A 22,953-nucleotide genomic window follows, 5' to 3' on the forward strand; every position below is an offset into this window, starting at 1 on the left:
TGAACCCGTTGAACTAGAGCTTAAAGGCTGTTGCGGTGGTTTCAGACGCGACGATTGATAATCTGAAGCATCCAATTCTGACAGATATTCTTCTGCTTCTGGATCTGCATTCTCAAGCAATTGCAAAAAGGTATCTAATGCTAGATCCAGCAGTGATCCAGATACGGAGACCTAAACGGAATAGATCCCGTGGAAGCGAGCGATACGATATGGATCGCGAGCTATGCGGAAACACAAACGTCGCACCGTAAATCGCTGACTTTTAATAATATTGAAAGTCTGTGCAACAGAAAATCAACAAGTGATCGGCGCAGCTCGATCGTAAAACGTAGAGCCAATTCAACAGCGTGCAACGCTGTGCAGCACGTGCTATGCCGCGCCCACTAATAAAGCGCAAGCCAATCAGAAGCGAGACACAACACAGACCGTAATCCAAAGGCGTAGCGCCTAGCGCCACTGGCGTGAACGCTAGTGAGGCCTCGTCTCACATGCCTCTGGGGGGATGCCGAGCTCCTGTGAGGCCCAACATACTCCCGAATCCACGAAAAGACGGTCGCCGGTGTCTGTGCGTGCTCGAAAACATCAAATTCTCTTATTCCATTTATCATATCACAACAATTCCATAAGGCACAATTCCATTTAATACGATATGAATAAAGAGATCCAATTACAAAAATACTATCATAAAAACAGATCAACAGTTATAAGATCAACAAAAGTATTAATCAAAATGTAGACTAGGATCCTCCATTTCTGACTCGTAAAGGTCACAGGTCCTGTCCACCGTTTTCTGCACTTTGGCCCATTCCGCTCTGTTGAGCAATTCCGCGCATCCGTAGTGCGACTTTTCATCACAATCCGCTTGAGAATCTGGTGCGTATCAAGTACGACTTGAAATACTGCTTCAATCTTTGGAATAAGGTGCGTATCAATTGTACGACTTCAAAATGAGATCCATAAAGGTCATGGAGGGACGTCATGTAGACAAGCGTAGTTCGCTTCCTCCCTAGTAAAGGTCATCCTTTGTTGAGATGATCCGTTGAGATGTGCGACTCGTTTTGGGTTAATGGTCCCAAAGGTCATGCGACTTGAATTCCGATACGGTGACTCTGTTGGGCAATTGATGATCCCAAAGGTCATCCCACTCGTCAAAGCTTCCATTAAAGGTCATGGAGGGACTTAGCCAATTTTCTGCGGCTTTCAAGCACTTCTTCGCTTGCCTCCCTGGTAAAACTTGCAGTTTGACCTTTCCGTCGCACATCCAACTTCAGTATGCCTCGAGCGGCCAGAGTGCCGGCAAGTTTACCGTAGCATCTCTGATGGGGCCGGCTAGTTACCGCATTAAGTTTACCCCATGAAATTTCCACATTTAATCTTTTACTCTTGTTCGCCGCCTGTGGCCCATGTCAATACGAGAAATCCGGCTCGATAACCGTAGTTTTTCTCGTTTCACCTTTAACACTGAATCGCTTAAGAAGAGTGCCGGCAGAGTTTACCGTAACAACTCTAATGAGGCCGGCTGGTTGCCGCATTAAGTTAACCTCATCAATATTCCACCTGTTGTCTTTCTCTTTTTCGCCGCTTGTGGCCCCGTTTCGTATTCAAGAGATCCGGCTTGATTACCGTAGTTTCTCTTGTCACTTTATAACACTGAATCGCGTAAGGAGGAGAGCCGGCTAACTGCCGTAACTGCTCCCTTGGGGCCGGCTTTATAGACCGAATCAATTTCAACCCCAATAGTATTCCACATGATTTCTTTAGGCAATTCTGTGCTATAAATGCTGCAACCAACAAATACACAAATACAATTAATGTTAACATGTCAAATGTCACGCCCTTTATACAACACCGTTTTTCATTTTTGTGACGTACCGACAAAATGCCGTAGACGTCCTTTCAATAGTGTGATCCTAACGATCAGCACTATTCCATTTCATTTGAATCGCCCTCACCATCTCTTGGCGGGCGCTTCTTAGCACTTTCGGGTTGATTACGGTCAGATGTTCGATCGACTGGTTCAGTTGAGTCAACTTCCATGACCTTTGACGGGTCAACTTCTCGCTGGCCACGACCTTTTCCTTGACGGCTCCGCTTGACCGCCTCAAGTCGATGACGCGCGTCATTTTCTTCAAGTCGCAGTCTTCGGTTATCAGGGTCTTCCGCCAATCGACGCTGCACGTCGGCGAGATTATCCCGCAGCTGTTGGTTTCGTATGCCGCGTCGTCCCATCTGGTTGGGAGCGCGTTCCGGACGTCGGTCGCTTTTCTTCACTAGGAATTCATCGATGTACGTTTCGATTCCGTCCACCGGTTCGACGTAGTCGCTTCCCAGAGAATCTTTGATCTTATTAATCCTTTCTTCAACTTGGGATGCATGGCGCTGTATCAAGTTGCCCTTTTCCATCCGTGTCTTACACTTCTTCAGCGCCTTGCGAGCCGTATGCGCTATGCTGATGTGTTCCATCGGTTGTCCCAATTTAGCGACATGAGCTCGGAAGAACGGTGGAATGTCGTCCTTCATAGTGTTAGACACCAATTGATTCTGTGTCTTGTAATGTGCCAATCTCGCAGCGAAGACCTTTTGCCCCATCCTTTTTGCGGCATAGTCCTTCGGATCTACCTGTAATCCGATCGACGCTCTCGCAGCTAACAACTTGAAAGCTGGATTCACATATCGTAAAACGAACTGGGCCACGTATTCTTGTCGTTCCGGATAGTCGCGATAATAAAATTGGGTCATCCCAATTGGATCCGTTGTATCCAGTGGCACATCCAGTAGGCTCAAATCGACCAAACTGTGTAACCCATTCCGTCTAATAGGGAGATAACAGTCCCGTGCCGAATCGCGGTGGATGAATAATCGACGAAAAATTCCCTTTTCTACTCCCTCTTTAATTTCTTTTGCGTAGCCCGAGTCAAGTAAGAATTGGCTCAACTGTCTCAGAATTGTGGCAATTTTGTTGGCTTCGACCGAGTCCGATTCAAGTCCAAAGTATCGACAAATTTCGACCGTTTGCTCATCAGTATCAGTCGTCTTATATTCCATGTCAATGCTTTCAGGTTGTCGGTTATTAAATCTGGAGTTTAATCGCTGATCACCTTGGCGACGATTATCCGGTTCGCCTTGACCTTCCAGTCCACGTCGCTCTCCTGACTCAGGCTGCGACGTTTCATTACTCGTCGGTGTAGCCGGTTGAAGGTCACTATCCAAAATCACGTTTCGTCGATGGGTCACGTTTTCTTGAGACGCTTCCACAATCGAACGGGTTCCTTCCATCGCATCGTCCTCTTGTACGACGCTCACAATTGGATCCACGACGTGAACCATTGACTCCACCCGCTGATACTTTGGGGGTGAATCTTCCCGTTCGGTGCTTGATGACCTTTTACTTGAGCCCGAGTCAAAGGTCGCATAAAATGCAGCTCTCTGTTGCCATCTTTTATCCTGTGGGTCGGGTGTTCGATTCCGCGTTTGTTCGCGTCTTTTGTCCCATGACCTTTCAGATGTTGACATTCTGACATTGCGATTCCGGAATGCAACTCCCATCGGCACCTGATGTCCTTGCTTCTCGGGTTCTGTACGGAATGTCTCCGCACGCCGTTTCTCTTCACGTCCTCTTGTGGCTGCCAAGATCTTTGCCGTGTCGATTTTCCTCTGAACACTCGTTTCTGTTACTTCATTTCCATGGCGCACCCATCCTCTTCCGCCGCGGTAATCTCGGTCGCGAGAGTGTTCGCGTGACCTTTCACTGTGGTAGTCACGTGTCCTTTCACGAGAGTGTTCACGTGACCTTTCGCTCCGTCTTTCAGAAATCCGTTCATGTTCACGTGAATGTCCGCGTGACCTTTCTCTATGCGGAGGCGATCGAGGTCGAATGAAACCTTCGTCCCGTTTAAAATTTCTGAGTGCTTGCAGCACATCGCTTTCGGTTCGGCGAGATTTACGTAGGTCATCCATACGTCTTTCGACTTCCTTCTTTATGTATGGTGCCGGCGCGAACCCGTCTTGCAGTCGTTTCTTCTCCCGCAACAGCATTTTGAATAACTCGTCTGACATAGCAGCTGGATCTTTCGTTAACGTTTCGATTTGTATGATGAGCGACTGTCGTACAAGTTGCATTTCGTCTTCATTAAGGCTGGCCATGCCCGTGGGTGCAGCTAAACCCGACGTACTGGGCAATGCTTCCCGTGCGGCCTGTTCACTTGCTCTTTTATTTTCCGCATTAATTTTCGCTCTGATTTCATCCTCCATTTGCTGAACACGCATCTTCTCTTGATCTTCTTCAAACTTCTTTCGATACGCGTCTGTTTGTGGACATTTCAACGGTTCCAAGGTGTCATCCCAACCAGGTTCGTTGTTTCGGATCGCTTCCCGATAACGATCCTCAAATAGCATTCGCTCTTCTACTGGGATGCTGCCGTAATTTCTTGCGCTTATGAGATTTCGAAAAACGTCCAAGTTCCCACGTTTGGCTTCCATGATCCCAACAAGCGTGACGACATGTGGGTCTTCCAGCTTGTGAATACAAGTGTAGCAAGGGAATTTCTTATCAACCTTTTTGTTGTTCCGTAAACAGTCCGGACATTTTGGATTATAGCCCGTAAACTGATCGATGTCTGCCGCCATTCCCGAACGTTTAGGAGTGGCTTGACCTTTTTGTGCCATCTTTCTTCTTCAATCTGCAATTATAAAGCAATCCGTCATAGTAACCTTTTCCACGTCAATCTTTTCCATTCCTATCCATGTTAAGGCTTTCTATCATTTTTACGCCTATTCCGTTACTGAGCTGAGACTTTCCTAGCTCCTGCTGGCTTTCTATCACTGTAACGTGGTGACCTTTCTCACGTTATCAGCACTCTCCGACTACTGTGACCTTTTCTATTAGTCCTATTGCTGCTTTCAGGTGACCTTTCCTAACACTTTTCTCTTTCGTTTTGAACTATTTTATGCTTTTTCTGTAATATGCAGGGTTCATTACTCGCTGCATATTACACTGTCGACATTCATTCTGCTTCTTTCTCTGGTGGTGGTAACGGTGGAAAATCTATCCGGCCATCGCTGTTGATGTGAACTGCTTCGTCCGCAATCAAAGCTTCCACCGCATTCTTGATCCATTCCTTATCTTTCTCGATGTTCAATTCGCCCAATTCATAATGAACGGCCATGAAATTTGAAAGGTCACCCCATGACGCTCCGTTGGTACCTCCGATGGCGTCCAAAGCCACGTCTGTGATGGCTATCTTCCATGCCTCTAATGCCATTGGAAGTCTAGGAGTACGCTCTCGGCCCTGTTTCGGTAGGTAATAAATGACCTTGTTGTCCTTGTTGTATTTACATCCTAATTTCCCTTCCTTGTATGCTCGTTTCAGAACTCTTTCGGTCATATTGAGTGACGACCTCCCCTTCGAGTTTTCAGCCACTTGTCTCTTCAGTTCGGGGCCAAGTAGTTCGCCTTCTCTGACCATCTGGAGCGTATTTTGGACTTCCTTCCATGTACGGTTGTTTACGTCCAATGCCGGCCCTAACGTGTAATCTGTAGCCTCCTTCACTGGTGTATCGCTACTTTTCTGGGAGGATGTCGAATCCGTTGGGTCAGCTGTCGCTGTTTCATCGATCCTCAGCTTTGCCAATGATCCTGATGATGACCCCGCTGATTTTGGTTCGGCTGTCTTCTTCTCCTCTTGCGGCAAAGTCTCTTGACCTTTTAGATCGCCAACCGACTTCGATCGTTCCTTCTCAAAGACCTCCTTTAATGGTATGAACAGTGATTTGTGAAACACCTGTCGCGCCGAATCCGCTTCAGCTTCTGCCGCTGCCTTATCCATCGGGAGCATGACCTTTTCTTTCTCCCGTTTGTCTGAAGTCTCATGACCTTTCGGTTGAACTTCTGCGGTAGTTCCAGATGTCTTTTGACCTTTCGACTGTTCATCTTTTTCTGTCGCAGGTCCAGAAGGAGCCGTTATTGTAGTATCGTCATCACTTCCCGATTCCGAGTCCATTGGTCCTTTTTTCCTCGGCACTTTCGGGGCTTGTGATTTCAACCTCGCCGCTGCATCTTCTTCGGCCGTTTTCTGTGCAATCTGATCCAATATCGGAGTTGACGGGTCTCCGCTCGATGGGACTATGACCTTTTCCGTATCCTGACTGTCAGACATGTGACAGTGGATTTGTCTTTCCGGTGGTATCAAACCAACTCTCGTGTATCGGATTGGATGTCCTTTATTTGCGTTTGTTGTGGCAAGGACATTCTGTTTAATCAACTTTGGCAGTACGCGCTCGGTTGCCGTGTCGATCTCCTTTATCATCCCGTTCCCATCATTCCAAACTGCGTTAATATATTGGCTAATCCGATGGCTTGTTGATCCTAACGGGCTTGTCATTCCTGCGATTGCCCTTTCTACTCGCATTGGGACCGCTTCATTCGGAGTAGTCAGCGCTTTGTCCGAACTGGCAGGTCTGAACAGCTTGGCTTTATACGAAAAGTTTGGGTGCTTTTGGATAAGTTTCCCTGCACTCCGTGCGAATTCCAATACAACGTCGAACTTTCGTTTAGTGAAGCTGCGACTCTGTTTCTTCAGATAAGTCTTCAGGCCCGCTTTAAATTTCGCTGTCACCGATGCTGTTCTTATTCGTGTGAAATTCTTCTCGGCTCCGTTATACGCGTTGATGATTTCATCGACCGTGGTCAAATTGTCGTCGTCTGAACCATCGAACTCTTCATCTGAGGTGAAATCCAGTTCACTCTCTCCATCTGGTTCAGTGTAATTGATCATTGCCATTGCGTCGACTTTTATGGCTGTCTTGACCTTTCCTTTTGTCTTAACGGGTTCGCTCTTTGCTTTTTGCCTTTTATCCAGTGCTTCCGCTAAGCTCCTTGGTTCAGTGGTTCTTGATCGTGTCGTTTTCGAATCCGCATGTGACCTTGCACTGACCGTCGAAGTGCTTGGAAGGCTCACTTCCGATGCCTCCGATTCACGCGACGTCTCCCGTTTCGCTTTTTCGCGGATCTGTTTGTCCTTGCGCTCTTTTGGCGTGGATGCAGAGATGACGATGGGGACAACTTGTTTCACTGCTATGACCTTTCCTTTGGGTTTTGATGGCTCTGCTGTAGCCGATTGGATAACTTTCTTTGACTTCGTAGGTGTCGATGACCTTTCTTCAACTTCACCAACTGACTCGTCCAATATCTCAACATCATGAGACGCTGGTTCGTCTCTTTTCTTTGATCCTTCCCTTTTCTTCTTCCCGGTGCTTGTGCTATCGCTTTCATCACCGCTCTTTTTCTTCTTATCTTCTTCCTCCTGTCGTTTCTTCTTCTCTTCTTCCTCCCGTCGTTTCTTGAGAAAATCGCCTTTCTTAACCTTGTCACGGTTCATGGCCTCTTCCAATCTGGGCGCTTTCCTCGGTTTGACTTTTGAGGGCTTCACTTTTGAGGGCTTTTTATGCTTGTCGGTCGTTTCTTCGTCTGAGCCTTCTTCCTCAGGTGGGTTATCGTCTTCCGACTCTGGTTCGTCGTCACCAGGTGGATTACAATGGGCACAGTTTGGTTCATCACACTGAAGGTGCTCATGACTTCCTTGGGCAATCTCGAGTACTCTTTGTAGCGAGCGTCTGGCCCCTCCTGTTTCAGTTACATTTGCCGACGTGCCCTGCGCCTCTTCCGTCTCTCCGGCTCCGCCTTCTTGTGCCGGGGGATGAATTTCCAAGTGTCTTGTCTCTTTCGGAGATCCCTGTGAGGCGACCTCCCATAAAGGGTTCTTCTTAGCGTCGTAAAATACCGTTTTGTACGTTCCGTCTTCCATTCGTCTTGTGAGTCGGAAATGTGCTCCATCGATCTCCGCTCGATGCCGCATCATGCCAATCAGTGTGCTCGCTTGAACCACGGCATCTGTTCGGTCACTTTCAGGTATCAAATCCCATAACTGCTCAATGGCTGCCTGATTCGCGTTTCGGGCGCTCTCTTCTGATACATCCCATGGAGCATATGGAATCGGGTCTCCTGTTATTGGGTCGACTATTACTGCAGTTATGGTTTCCACCGCTTCTCCATTACTAGCGAAAAGTCTGAGGGTGACCTTTCTGCTTGTCGCCTCTGTATATCTCAGGACCGACTCATAATCATCTGACGATCGTTTCTTCGGATCTGGATCCGCCGTCGGTTTTGAGCGGGTTCTTTCTTTGGTCAACAATTTGCCGTCCGTTGTGTATGTGTATGCCAAATGGTCATCATTTGTGCCCACTTTGATACGGATCCATGCATCTTCTTCGGTTGCAACTTTAGATACCACGTGCTTCATCATCTGAATGATAACTCTTGGGTTATGACGTTCTTCTGGGGGAATAAACTGTAGCGCCTCATTAACTACCGTTTTTGACTCTTCCCCAATGGCATCCTTAACTGACCTATCCGCGAGGGGATTATACGAGTCGATCTCTTTATTTGTTTTCTTGTCAACTATTCGTGCGGTGACCTTACGTTCTTTATGGTCTTCCCCAGTGTATTTGGCAGTGAAACTTCTACACTTCGGGAATCGAATCTGACCTTCTGTTCCAGCTGGTGTGGGTGGCACACTCTTTCTACCCACTGGGACTGGGCCTTGTGGCTTTGCCGGCTCAGCTGGTGTTGCTTTACCTGACGTGGCCTTCTTCGTTCGCTGCCCTTTCTTGTCAGTTTCTTTTGGGCTTATCGTTGGTGACCTTGCTCTTTTTCCACTCTTCGTGGCTCCGCTAGATGGTTCTGTAACCGAACTAGTACGTCCACGTACTGATCCTGCGGTCGAGCTGGCCCATGACCTTTCTGCTCGTTCAGTTAATTCGGCATCAATCTTTCTCTTTGTTGCCAACAGATCCTCGTCCGTCATTTCGCCGACCGGGGCGTTCTTTTCAGCTATTGGTTTGGATGGTCCCGCGACGCTGGTAGTCGGCGTCTGTCTTGTTTCTGGGAACACCTTGAGATATCGAAGGATCTTTTCGACAGTCTCCGGCCACCTTCTACCTTTTATTGTCGGGTGATATTGCCACATCGATGCAACTTGGATTGCGTATTCCTTACGCTTTGCTTCGACCTGCTTCGTCTTATCTTTCATGGCAATGTGGCATGGTTTGATAACAGCTTCCAAGCTGATTAACTTTCCATACCATGCGTGTTCGTCTTCAACTCGCATGTGGATTCTGTAAAGGTCACGGCATTTCCGATTGAAGTCGCGAATGGCTTCTAAATCGGTTTCCGTCAGTTTTTCCTTTTTATCCACGATTAAATTCAGGTTTGGGTCATCGTCCCTCAAGTCCAAAGGGAGCTTCGGTGCGTATTCGTGTAATGAGGGTTCGCCTGGGGGCGTAAGCCGTAAGCCATCTGGTCCAGTCTGCTCCAAGTTGGGACCCAGTGACGGTAAAATGCCTCTCGGTCGCCTTCCTCCTCTGTGTGGCGAATTACGGTGAGGGCGCTGCGCTCCAAGTTGCTGCGGTGTTCTCATGCGAGGCGCTCCGATGTCCGACAATGACAAGCCTCCCGTCTCCGGAAAAGGCGGTAATATCGGAGATGACCTATATGATCGCGCTGGAGTTACCATCATTCCACCGAATCCTCCCTGTCCCGTAAATCGGCTTGGTGTAGTCTGTTGTGGTGGCGGCATCAACATTCTTGCCGGTCCCATTATCATCTGTGAGGGTCCCGACGGTGGGGTATACGATCCCGGGTACGGTTGATAAGGGGTGCCCGTTACTTGTCCCGAATACTGGGTTCCGGCAGGTGAGCCGTGGTGCACCCAGCTAACCGTGTCCTGGTAATTCATCTGCTGTCCTGGATCGTGATACACGTAATACCCTTGGTCGCCATAGTAACCTCCTTGAACTGTTCCGGGTTCGTTCTGAGCCGTTCCCGCTGACGACGTCGATCCTTCACCATATGAGGTGTCATAGCCGTATTCACCTTCCATTCTTATAGGTGTCGATGCTTTTAATGGGTTTCCAATACTTTCCGAATCAGAATTATCCGAGTTTTGCCGTTCCAGTCTTTCCATCAACTGTGCTTACCTTCTATAAAGATGAAACAATAAAGGTTAACTTTTTGCACAGTGATGACCTTTCTTTTTGCCTTCCCAACTCCTATTTTTAATCTAGTGTGACCCCTTATTTATGTCTATGTGGTTATTTGTTCTCGCGTCCTTTAGTTATCCGATCAAGGAGTTCTTTCTCGGCTGCGTCCTCAGGTTCGCCTTTTTGGGTTAGCAGTTCCGTAGGAGTTGGTTTCTTCTTCTTCTGCTTGACCTTTCGCTCGTTGATTGCTTTCGCTATATCGCGGCCCAATTGTTCAGCTTTTGATTTGACCGTCTCTATCTCCTCTTTTCTCTGCTTTATGAGGTCGTCCTCATTACCGGTACCAGTGCGTGGTTCGAAAAAATTCGGGTCACGCTCTAATATCTCAGCGTCCGTACGCTGTTTCGAAAGGTCATCCTTATCTTCGGTAGCAGTGCGTGGTTCGAAAAAGGATTGTTGCAGGTCCTTTTTGGAGGTGCGCTCTGGTACTTTGGAGGTCGGTTCGTTGTCTTTTTCCAGTGACCTTTCTGCCAAATTACCAGCCTCTGCGTTCAACTTGATTGTGACTGCTGTTTCGAAATCCTTATCCTCTTTCCGCTTTCTTCCTCCTTCCTTTGTAGGTTTGTCTTCCTTTTCCATTTCAGGTAGCAGAGGTGGTTCGAAAAATTGATTGGTACAATTTTTTGAAGCATGCTCGGTTTCTACCATTTCTTTTTCGTTCGACATTCGTTGCGAATCTTTCTCTTCGGGTAATGGTGGGTGCCACGGCTTTAACCGATCAATCGAAACCACTTTTAGATCCGCTTCCTTCTTCGGATTCTGTTCGATGACCTCCGCTTCGTTTGTTCGCGGGAAGCTAAGAATTTTCCACACTTTATCGTATTTCGACTTGAAGTCCGACTGGTTTTCTTTCTTCCCCTGTTTTGTATCTTTTGGAAGTCGTATAAGTACCAAATCGCCCACTTTGAAATTCGGCTCCGATTTCTTCTTATTATAAATTTCCGCATTTTTCTCGTATGCATCTTTGATGTTACATCTCGCCACTTCTTCGGCAAAGGTCAAGTTCTTTTTCATGGTCTCCACCCATTCGTCTGGAGTTCCGTAATCATCGGGTATATTCGTTTTTGTAACCACATCTTCCGGCATTGTCATTTCTCTGCCGTGTAGCATATAGTATGCTGAATATCCCGTTGTGGCGTGCACGACTCTGTTCATCGCCGAAATAACATATGGGAGATACTTGTTAAACTTTCGTTCATTTCCCGCTTTTAGGTATTGCGCCAAACCATCAGCAATCGTCTGCATCTGTCTCTCCACTTGGCCTTGACCTTCTGGATGATACGCCGTTCCAAATGTGTGTTTAATCTTAAACACATTTGTGACCTTTGTCAGTACTTCAGCCGTAAAGTGCCGTCCCCGATCCGTGTGTAGGATGTGCGGTGCTCCGTGTACCAATATCACGTGCTTCACGAACACTTTAGCGAATTCTTTGGCCGTTGCCGTCTTCATTGGTACCGCAATCACATATTTCGTCAGTTGATCAATAAACACCGCTATGTATTTATATCCACGTTTCTTGGTCGGTAACAAAGGTCCTTTCAAGTCAGCGTACACTCGAAAGAACGGATGTCCCACTTTAATCTCTTGCAGTTTTCCCGGTGGGCATTTTCTTGGTGTCTTGCGGAACTGGCAACCTTGGCAGGCGAGTATGTAATTCTTCACATCTGTACTCATCCTGTCCCAGTAGTATCGGAGTCTTATCGCTGACAATGTCTTTTCGAATCCCAAGTGACCTGCTGCTTTCTCGTCGTGCAATGCGTGGATTATCGCTCTTCGCATTGACAACGGTACCACATATGACCTTTCAAATCTCCCATTCTTATCTTTTACCCGGTACAATATGCCGTTCCACAATTGGTAATGTACTTCGAATTTCGATCTTGTTTCCGCATCTGGTAAATGTTCCAGTTCGTCTATAATCATTGCCAGATGGGGATCTTTCAATTGTTTGTTTCGCAGCTGTAGATTGAGTCATCTTCTTCTTCTTCGTCACCTTGCAGGTTAACGATGCGCACTGTTGCTGTACTGAGTTCGTTCCAATCTCTGATGACCTTACAGCGTGGTAACGGCTTATACCTCTTTCTCGTCTGTTTTGGGAATCTCAGCAACTTAATGGGACATTCGTTCAACGCCTGTGTAACTTTGTCCGTTTCCCAAAGGTCATCTCTCTTCTCCGCTGCTTCATCGAGTCCAGTGACCTTTCCATTTTGGACTTCGGCATCTATTTCAAGTCCGGTGACCTTTAAGTCACTAACGGTGGGCAACCAACTTTTTACACGATTCACATTAGCTTCTATTTCAGCCGACTCATTCGCCGTAGCTGAAGTGACCTTTAATCGTTTTTCTCTTTGTTCCACCATCTGCAGGAACAGCTGTCCAATTTCAATTGCGGGTTCCTTCGTGTCAAATTCCTTCTTATAATCTTCAAAATTTGGGATCTCATCAAATTCCTCTTCTTGACACGTCGGGCCTTCAATTGGCGCTCTTGATAACGCGTCCGCGTTGTCACAATATTTTCCCGGTTTGTATTCGATTTTAAACTGGTGGCCTTGTAGTGCCATTGCCCATCTTGTTAAGCGTGGGTTCATTCCAACTTTATTCGTTTCTGACCTTAGCAGGTTAGTAAGCGCCTGATGATCCGTCCTTACGGTGAATTCTGCGTAATCAATGTACGGCTTGAATTTCCTGACAGCGAACACTACTGCCAGACATTCCCATTCTGTTACACCGTAATTCTTCTCCGCTCCATGTAGGACGCGACTCGCATACGCGATTGGATGTCCATCTTGTGACAACACAGCTCCAATTCCTTCTTTACTTGCGTCGCATTCGATTACGGTCGGTTTTGCAGGGTCAAACTTTGCCAATACCGGACCTTCACATAACAGTTGTTTTAGACTGTTGAACTCTTCTTCATGTACTGCTGTCCAGTCTTTTTTGACATGTTTATCTTGTCTCAACAGTTCATACAAATGGCTCGTCTTCTGGGCATATCCCATTATGAATTTGCGATAGTAGTTTGCCAATCCAAGGAATGACCTTAATTGCCTTTCAGTTTGAGGCCGTTTGAATTCCGAGACCGCGGTGACCTTTTCTGGGTCCATTCTGATTCCATCTTCGCTGAGTATGTGACCCAGGAATCCCATTTGTCTCATCCCAAATTCACACTTAGTTGGTTTGATGGTGAATCCCGCTTCAACCAGACTCATTAAGACATTCCTCAAATTCTGCATGAAAATTTCCCAAGTTTTTCCGGCGAAGATTACGTCATCGATGTACCCGAAAACGCAACCCTTTCTTTTCGCTTTCAAAAGTACTTTATCCATACACAATTGAAATGTTGCTGGTCCGTTGCATACGCCAAATGGCATCCTTTTAAACCGGTACATTCCATCTTGCGTAACAAAGGTCGTCTTATTGATTGACGCTGGATCCATTGGGATCTGCCAGAATCCACTTTGTAAATCCATTTTTCCGTAATATTTGTTGCCTGCACACGCGTCAAGCAGTTCATCTGGGTTTGGTAGCGGGTAGTTATTCTTTCTTGTCCGCTTGTTGAGCATGATGTAATTGACGCAAAATCGCGTTCCCATTGTTCCGTCGCCATTTTTCTTTATTGCCAGTACGACTGGGAAACTCCATTCGGCATCTGACGGTTCAATTACATCTTGTGCTAACATTTCTTCGATATGCTTCGTTATAAACTCACGGCCTGTCCAACTCGTTCTGGCCGGGTTGCATTTGACTGGTTTCGCGTCTCCCGTATCGATTACATGGGTGACCCCTTTGACATCTCCATATGGTTTCTTTGATGTGGGTAAGACCTTCCAGAATTCCCAGAATGCGTTATACACGTCGTTCATCTGCTCTTGGGTAAGGTCAGGTCCCAATTTCAAGTTTTCAATTATCTTTTTCAATTCAGCTTTCGTTGTGTCGTCCACCTCCGGGTCCTCGAGTACGTTCTTTACTGTCCCGGCGTTGACCTTTACATTTTCCATATGCTCGTACGGTTCGACGTATCCGAGAAGCTGATTTTTCTTCACGATCCGATATTTGCTACTGTGATTCGCAATAACGATCTCGAAGTACTTTCCTCTGTGGTCCGTCACTCCTGCCAACGGTTGCACCTCAGTTTCCACTTGTGGGACCGGTGTAAACATCAACTTGTTTTGAGCCGGTGCATATTTTCCCATCTTGACCTTTACACGTGTGCAGTTTGACGGTTTCAACTTGATTCGTTGGTCACTGTAGACTTTAATCACATCTTTCGACATTCTAGCTTTCTCCACTTTCAACCTTCTGACTTTAATATCCTTTTCTTTTTCCTCATCCACTTCGTCATCCTCATCCAAGTCCATTAAATCCTCTTGCTCCGAAAGGTCACTTACACCTGAATCTTCCGAAGTTGTTGAGTTATCACTTGAACTCGTCCACTCTGAATCTGAGTTACTGCTCTCATATTCTTGTACAGTAGCTTGACCTTTGTTAGCTTTTTCAATTGGGCGCTCATCAACTCCTTCGTCTTCTGATGAAAGGTCACTTTCGTTTTCCCGCGAATCGCTAAGTTTTTTCGCTTTCGAATTTTTGAGCAGAGGTTTGTCCCTTTCTTTTGCCTTTCGTCCGTTTCGTGCGGCGACTCTTGGGTGACTCCTTGCTACCCGAATTCTCGTTGGTGACCTTTCTGATTGATCGGAGTTTGACCTTTCTTCGTCCGATTTTGACTTTTCCAGTTCATTTATTTCTTCAAGGCTCGTTAATGGCTTTTCGGTCAACTCGACCGGCGGACATTCCTCACCGTTATCGAGTGACCTTTCCCCGTTTTTTGCCTCAGTTACTGGGTTTTGTTGTTCGTTCGATATCCTTTCAACTTCCTCTTTAAACCTTTTCCACATTTCACCTCTGTCCGTTAACATCTGCGCAATATCGAAAGCCGACTTTGAACTTTCTTCTGTTTCATTCGATTGTCCTTCGGCTATCTCTTGAACTGGTTCCTCTTTCTCTGCTTCTTTGACAGTCCCTTTATTGGCTTCATCCTGTTGAACTGTTTCGTAACCTTTAGGTCGTTTAGGACCAACGAAAATGCAGTTTGCCATCAGTTCTTCGGTGACCCATTCATCATTCGGAATCGTTTCATACATGCACCACGTATCACCACCTCGTTCTGGGTAGTCCACTCCATCTGGATCTGGTGCAAAGGTCACCTTTTTCTTTTGCATTAATCCCGGTAACCTTCTTTTCCGGGTTACCTGTAGTTCTCGCATTTCTTTTACGTCAAATTTGGGGATTTCTTCCTCGAATTTCTTCCAGTATTTCTCGAATGCTTTTCGTTTCCTCTTTAACGCGTTGTAGTACACTTCAAGTGATTCGTAGACAGGTGTACCAAGTCCTGCCGGGAAGATGATCGTTCTCCCTTCGCCTTTATACATGTGGTTCACACGGAAGTCCCAGAAAAGGTCAACTCTCGCTTCTTCCCACATTTCTCCTTCTTCGGTCATCTCTTCTATCTCTCGTTCAAATCTCCTTTCTGTTGATACCGGATCGAGAGGATCTTGGATTCCTTTCACCACACGTTGCAACCAATGGTTTAGCCATCTGCCTCTTCCGATTATAAAACTTCCCACGCATAACAACCACGTTCGATATCTATTCCAATGATACCGTTCGATGTGTGGTTTCCACATTTCGTTTGTCCGCATGATGCTTTTCACTTCCTTTTGGGCATGACCTTTAAGGTCTGCTAATGCGGCATTACATCTTGGCCATTCTGAAAGGTCATCTTGGGAGGCATTTTCACAACATTCCGCGCATTCCCATTGTGGTTGCACTCTGCACGGATCCTCAAAGTAACCGTGGTGACAACTCCCGGCTCGTTCTTCTGGAGTTAATGTCCTTTGACTCGCTTGAGGTTTAAGCTGTTCGTGTACTGTGGTATCTTCCTCACATTCGATTGGAGTCACGCTTTTATCCTCAGAGGATATTACGATGACCTCTGGTTCTTTGTTTTTCCGGTGACCTTTCAACTGTTCGAGTGCCCTGTCGCGGATTTCACTTGTAAACATCTGTTCCTCTTCAGTTATTCGCTTCAAAACTCGTAACCTTTCACTCTTTTTATCCTTCCCCACTTTAGCCGTCTTTATTTCCAGTGCCTCTGGTACTGGGATAGCTTTTTCAACACCTTTTTCTGTGTCTCCTTGCTTACAGTCATCTGCGATCATACTTCTCCCGTCCGGGAGAAATATGATCGCCTCATCCGTGTCTGGCGCGAGTGGTTCCTTTTTCCTTTCGTTGACTTTTTTGACATTTACGCTTTCGCTAATCTTCTCCGGTGCCTCTGGTACCGGGATTATCCGTTGGCTAATCTCGTTCTGCTGCACTCTCGTCATTCCCGGTGCCTCTGGTACTGGGATGACCTTTTCTCTTCCCTTTTGTGTCAGCATTGTCCGGTTTAACGTGTTTTCGATCTCCTGCTGAATCGTTTGCAACTGCTCAAATGGTGACAATTCTTTTCGCGTCATCTTTTTCTTTTCGTTTCCCGGTGCCTCTGGTACTGGGATTAGCGTTTTATTAGCAGTTTGAACATTTTCCTGTTTTACAAGTTCGGTGACCTTTCCGACTTGAACTTGGGCGACTGGTTTGGGGTCATCTTCTTTTTTCTTCTTCCCCTTCGTTATCCATCAGTACGAACTTCTTCTCTCTAAGAAGTCGAATCCCAATAACACCTGTACGTCGTCGCACTTCGGTCGGACGTAGAACGAATGTTCGCTAGTCTTTTTTCTTAAGGTCACTGGTGCTACGCAGTAGTGCGTCACCAGGAATCCTGACGTTCCACTAATTCCGTTTATTTTCACCAATCTGTCTGGTGGCAATGGGAGCATGTGGAGTCCATTCTTTTCACAAAACGGTTTGCTGATCAGCGACGTCTCAGCGCCGGTGTCCAGCATTGCGTTGACCTTTATGTCTCCCACTTTCACTTCGTGTGTATATGCTTCAATTCTCTTCGGTAACTTTCCATTTTGAATCTTCAAGGTGTGAATCTTACATTTCACAGGGATAAGCGATACTGGTCCCGGGTCCATATCGGAAAGCACTTGTCCTTTTGCTGGAGTGCTATGACCTTTCAGTATCTCGCTCAGCTTATCAATCCGATGTGGAACGTTAGTCCGAACATCGTAATATTTTCGCGGCTTTTCTTTGTTTGTTCGCTTCTCTGTAGCCTTTTTACCATCGGTGACCTTTTCCACATTCTGCACTTGCTCATTTGCTTTTGTGCTATCCATGTGGCCTTTAGTCACTTCATTTATCGTCTGATGGATCAATTCCTCTTTACGGTTTTCATTTCGTTTATCTCTCAGCTTCTCAATGACTTCACTTGTTATTTGGTCAGCTCGCTTCAATTCGTCTTCTTCGCCATCTCTCATCTCCTCTGGTGACCTTTCATATGTAACCATGTCATATCCTTTTTCGGTCATCCATTGCATCACTTTTGCAGATACTTCATTGTTTGTTTTCGTCGGGTCGATTTGTGAAGACATTCCGTCTGTTCGGGCTGGTGACTTGTCATTGGCATCCTTTTGCAGTGCCTCCGATAAGTCCCGTGACCTTTCAACTGCGCCACTCTGTTGCATCTGCGCCATCTCGTTTGACCATCCTTTTTGTTCATTCTGCGCTAAGTCCTGTGACCTTTCGTTGCGCTTCATGACAAATCCGCCGTTTGTCAGCTTTTGTATGGGGACTTTTTCTCCATAATTCGGCGGTTTATCCTGTGGCGGAGCATTACGTGAATAATTCCAGTCAGCGCATGTCTTCTTATATTCCTCTGCGTTGAGTGCTGGGACTGGGTTCGGTGACCCTTGGGTTGGTTTCCCGGTAACCAACTCTTCCAGTCGCTTTCTTTCACATTGCGTTCGCAACTGTTGCATGTCCCAGTAGTCCTCTTGTGACATTCTTGCTTTCTGCTTTGCTTTCGGTGTCACAGGTATCCACATCCCGTGATTGCCATTCGGTCTGTAGGCCACTTTTTGCCAGATTTCCTTCCGTTGCAGCGTTATTGCATCTACAAGTGAGTCATCGGAGTTCTGTTGTGCCAATTCGCCATTCTTTTGCTGCGCTGTTCGCAGTGTCAAGTCTGTTTCTTGACCTTTTAACACGACGCTGTCGCCGTGACCTTTCGCATTCGCACTCGCTCCTTGACCTTTAACTTGGACTTTTCCAACAGAAGGTGACCTTTCATCTTTACTAATAACGGTGATATTCTGCTTAATCCATTCTTGCCTTATTCGCTTCTCTTCTTCGTCTTCTGAACAATTCCAAAACTTTGGCTTTGGCTCCCCGTAACAATCGCAACTTGGCTCATTCGCCTTATCGTTTTCTGCCAAAAATTTTCGGAATTTCGCATGCTGCTCGTTTTCTTCTTGCGCAGTATCGTTCTGCGGTTTCTTCTGATTCAGCAGCGCCTGTTTAATCTTTGCGTTCCGTTGTGCGCGTCGTTGCGCTAACACTTCTTCGCTGCAGTACGGTGACCTTTCGTTTTGCTGCACTTTTTGCAGTGTCGCGCTACCGTCACGACAATTTCCACTCGCAGTACCATTCTGCGGTGACCTTTGGTCCCGTTGCGCGTTTCCACTCGCAGTACCATTCTGCGGTGACCTTTTACTTTGTAACGGTATCCCTATAACCGTTCCATTTCCTTTTTGCGATGACGGCATCCATATAGCCGTTTCTCTTTGCTGTGGCGGCATCCATCTAGCCGTTTCTTGTGGTTGCGGCATCCATATAGCCGGTCCACTTTGCTTTTTCGCTGACGGCATCCATATAGCCGTCGCAGTGGTCACATTCACTGCAGTACCATTCTGCAGTGGTGACCTTTCCGTTCCCTTTATCCGGTGGTTTAGGGTCGGGTCGATCAGTAGGCTCACCGGTGCCTACTGATCTTGCCCGTTTCCCTGAACCGGCGCCCCTCCTTGTTGCGCGCCCTGCACATTCCCTTGCGCTTGCTCGTTCACCGGGCCACCTCCGTTTTGCTGGCCACCACCCTGTTGGTAGTTTCCTTGGCCGCCGCCATTGTTCTGGCCTCCTCTGAAGTTTCCGCGGCCGAAGCCTCTGTTTCTTCCTCTGAAGCCGCCGCGGCCGAAGCCACCACGGCCGTAGCCACCGTTCTGGCCACCGCCATTTCCATTTCCATAGTTCCCGTTTCCATTCCCTTGTTGGTTTTGGAAGTTTGCTTTGTGCTGATACCATTGGGTGATGAGGTCATATCCGTTATTTACCGCTAGACGCCAACCACCAAGCCCGCGCAGTCGTTGCCACTCGTTGAAGGCAAACAGATTCGGGTTCTGTTCTGGTGATGTGTTAGCGAATTTGCACCCCTGTGTCTGATGATTGCCGTCCATACAGTACTGGCACATCTGAACGTTGTTCGCCACCCATCCGTCAATCATCTGGAACTTGAATTCGGTTCGTGACCCTTGATTTTGCTGACTATTGTTCTGGTTTCCTCTGTTTGGCTGAAAGTTGCCTTGACCTTGACCTTGATTCTGAAAGTTTCCTTGGCCTCCATTCCAGTTTCCATTTCCATATCCATTTCCACCGAAATTTCCATTACGCCCACCTTGTTGTGGTAACCCGACATTCATAGGGGCCACATTCTGTGGTGCCGGTGCAGCCGCATTTGGAGGTACTGGCCTCGCTTGAGCGGCCACCTGTACCGCCGCCGCTTGTATGGCTGCCACCATTGCGTCAGCAAGGGTGACCTCTTTGGTTATTTCTTGAGCCAGGTTTGCTCTGCGGTAATCCGGTGGCTGCTGAACTGGTACCGCTGCCATTCTCTGTTGTGGCATATCTTCGACTTGACCGGTACGGATTGTCACGTAATCTTGGTTACGTTGACCTTTTGGCGCTTTATATTTTTCTTCTCCAGCTGACCAGTGTCGGAAAAAATCTTTGATTTCGGTCGGTGTTCTGCATTGTTGCGTACGCAGTGCCTTATAAAGGTCACTGTCCACTCTGCATCCCTCGATTAGGAAACCGACTGCTTGTTTTTCAGTGATAATCCGCTTCGCCTTGTATTTCATGATCGCCTGATAAAACTGATCGAGCGATTCTTTTCCAAGGTCGAATTTCCTTGCCATGGCTTCTCGTAGTCCGAGGACTTCTTCATCACGGTCTCCATATTCATCTTTGAATTTGGCCATCCATTCCGTAATTTGTATTCTGTTTCCTCCTGGAGTGCGATCTCTCTCTCTCCTTCGAACCAGGTTTTCGCTGGTCCTTTTACTGCGCTGGCTATCTCGATTAGGATTTGGTCGTCGGTGAGATGATACGTTCGTTGGGTATCTCTGACCAGTTGTGTCCAACCATTCACTGCGTCGCGGCTGCCGTCAAAGGTCACGAGTGTGTTTTTTCGAGCCATCGAGTTGAGCGCTTTTGTCAACTGCGCCGCTGTATCTTCTGCTCTCTGGTCCTCCTCCTCTTTGCTACTTTCATCATTGTTTTGATTTCGTTTCGCCTTTCCATAACGGGATTTCCTAGGACGCTCCTGCCGGCTGGAGGGTCTGTCCCGTCGCCCTTCATCCATGAACACGTTTGTTTCAAAGTGCGAGGGAAATTGTGAAGGGTCACCTCGACTCATATGCGGGTTACTTTCCGAAGGTGGCTCTTTGTCTTCTTTGCCCTTTTCTCCTTCTCGTTCCGCTTTTACGCTTCCTTTACCGGTACCAGTTCGTTTTGGCATCTCAAAGTGGAAGCTTTTGCCCGTGCCCGTTTCATGTGCCTTACTGTAACTGGGCGGGGGTGACTCCACTGTTGCTGTTCTGACTCCATATTGCAGCAGTTGTTCATCTTTGTGTTTATTCGACATGTTGAGCGCCTTATTTTCATCTTCAAGGCGACGGACTTTCAACTGGAATTCCTCTTTTTCCGTTTTCAAATTCTGATTCTCCTCGTTGACCTTTAGCATGTGCTGATGGAGTTGGAAGGTCTTCTCCTGGATGACCTTTTCAGTATCATTCTCCATCCTCTTAATGTGTTCCGCCAACTGGGTCACATCCCTTTCCAACGTCGTGTATTCCTCAGCTGCCGCTTTCAGCTGGTTTTTTGTACGGGTGACCTCATCTTCCCTCGTCATTGCCGTTTGGGTCATATTGATCAGCTCCGTGTTGAGTCTGATGATCTCCTGTGTTTTCTGATGTACCGTCTGTTGCCATTCTTTATCTTTCAGTTCGAGCACCGTGACCTTTTCATCCAAAAGGTGTGCCTCATGTTCCCACCTCGCGCCTTGTTCTGCAATCGTCTTGGCGGCTTCCTTCAACTCTTTGATCTCATCGGTGACCTTTTTGTTGTCCTCCTTCAACACCTTGTTCTCTTGCATCACCTGTCTTATTTCATTATTCAACCGTACACCTTCGGTGGCTGTAAGATCTCGCAAGTCCTTTGCCACCTTAGCGGCTTCATCAGCCCTTCTCTGGTGATCGTATGACTCCTTCTGGAGGGTCCCGATATTCTCGTCACGGAGCTTCAGGTCATTCCTGAGCTTGAAGACTTCAGTAGTGTTTGTCAACAACCGCTGAGTAGCATCGGCGAGTTTGGTTGCGTATTCATCTCTTTTCGTTTCGGCTTCAGTGACCTTTAGTTTCAGTGAGTCGCATTCGTCCTTCAATTCTGCCAAGTGTCGTGACCTTTCCGCTGATTCTTCCGACATGCTCTCGTTAAGGTCACTGACTGCAAGATGACCTTCCATTTCTCTGTCATCTACCATTTTCAGATACTCTTCGGCCAGTTCCCCTTGCTTTTCATATTTCACTTTCCATTCTTCTGCTGTACTCTACAGGTATCCCCGTTGTTGTTCCAACTCAAATAGCCGAGTCTCGAGCGATGTCAGTCTCTCTTGATATTCCTGTTTTCGTCTCGCCGTCTGGTCCTCCTTATTATGGAGTTCATCTTCCAGATCCTTCACGCGCCTCTTCACAGTTGACGTGGGGCTATTCGGTGACGGCGGTCGTACGTTGATGACCTTTCCCGTTTGTGTCCGTTCGATGAGATGCTCTGGTATGTCCTTAAAAAGTGTCATCCCTTCAGCGCGGTCAGCTTGTCTCATTGCGGATTGGAATGACATATTCATAGTCGTTTCATCGTCCGTGAAATAGGACTCGTTTGATTCGTCTGAGACCATTGGAGTTGCCCAAAGGTCATCGCCTGTGGTTTTATCGATCAGTGAAAGGTCATCCAGTCCCAGTTCAACGAGTTCTTCTTCAGTGACCTTTGTCTTTTCCATTTCCATTTGAGCCAGGTTCACATTTTTATCCTGCTCATTCATTCCACTGGTGGTAGCATCCGACTGTGATGCTCCAACTGGTTCCGCTCCTCTTGCTGTGGGTTTCTCCTCCCCAGTAACCTTCGTCTGGTTCATCGGGTCACTTCCCGCTGTAGGCGCGGGAGTGTGTTTCTGGTCGTCACTGGAGCTGTCCTGATTGGCGACCGCCTCGAGCGCCTTCTGATAAGTACTATCAGAGCCTCGTGAATCCTTCTTCTCAAATGCCTTGGGCGCTCGAGTGTTCCGCTCGTGTCCAACTGGACGCGAGTACGGGTACAAATCTTTTTTGTACGGATTTGGTGCACCTTGCTGTGAGCTTCGGGAGCTTTTGCTTCCCTGACTGCTGTTAGATGTCGGTTCCTCTTGGTCTTTATCCATGTTGATCGGATAACTTGGACGCTCCTGCCAATTGTTCTCACACACACGTTATTGTATGGTTTATTCAATAATCCTAAAGGTCGCTCTGTACCTCCGAAATTTTTCTAAGTCCTTATTAAAGGTCACTTTTCGACTGAAAAATTTTGACTAAGTCCCGTTTAAAGGTCACTTTT

At 47.1% G+C, this 22,953-nt stretch overlaps 1 protein-coding gene across 1 annotated transcript; it reads right to left on the bottom strand.

Moving 5' to 3' along the window:
- Nucleotides 1–256: 256 nt before the first annotated feature.
- LOC129589746 (uncharacterized) lies at nucleotides 257–21,847 on the bottom strand. Its single transcript, XM_055484596.1, has 6 exons — nucleotides 20,869–21,847; nucleotides 10,033–10,035; nucleotides 9,567–9,952; nucleotides 4,979–7,730; nucleotides 1,873–4,679; nucleotides 257–1,781 (listed from the first exon to the last, which is right to left on the bottom strand). The coding sequence occupies exons 1-4, from the start codon at nucleotides 21,845–21,847 to the stop codon at nucleotides 5,004–5,006; spliced, it is 4,095 nt and encodes a 1,364-aa protein (XP_055340571.1). The 3' UTR covers nucleotides 257–1,781; nucleotides 1,873–4,679; nucleotides 4,979–5,003.
- Nucleotides 21,848–22,953: the final 1,106 nt, after the last annotated feature.

Source organism: Paramacrobiotus metropolitanus, unplaced genomic scaffold (genome assembly GCF_019649055.1).
Source record: "Paramacrobiotus metropolitanus isolate TYO unplaced genomic scaffold, Prichtersi_v1.0 Parri_scaffold0000037, whole genome shotgun sequence".
In the NCBI taxonomy this organism is placed as follows: Eukaryota; Metazoa; Tardigrada; class Eutardigrada; order Parachela; family Macrobiotidae; genus Paramacrobiotus; species Paramacrobiotus metropolitanus.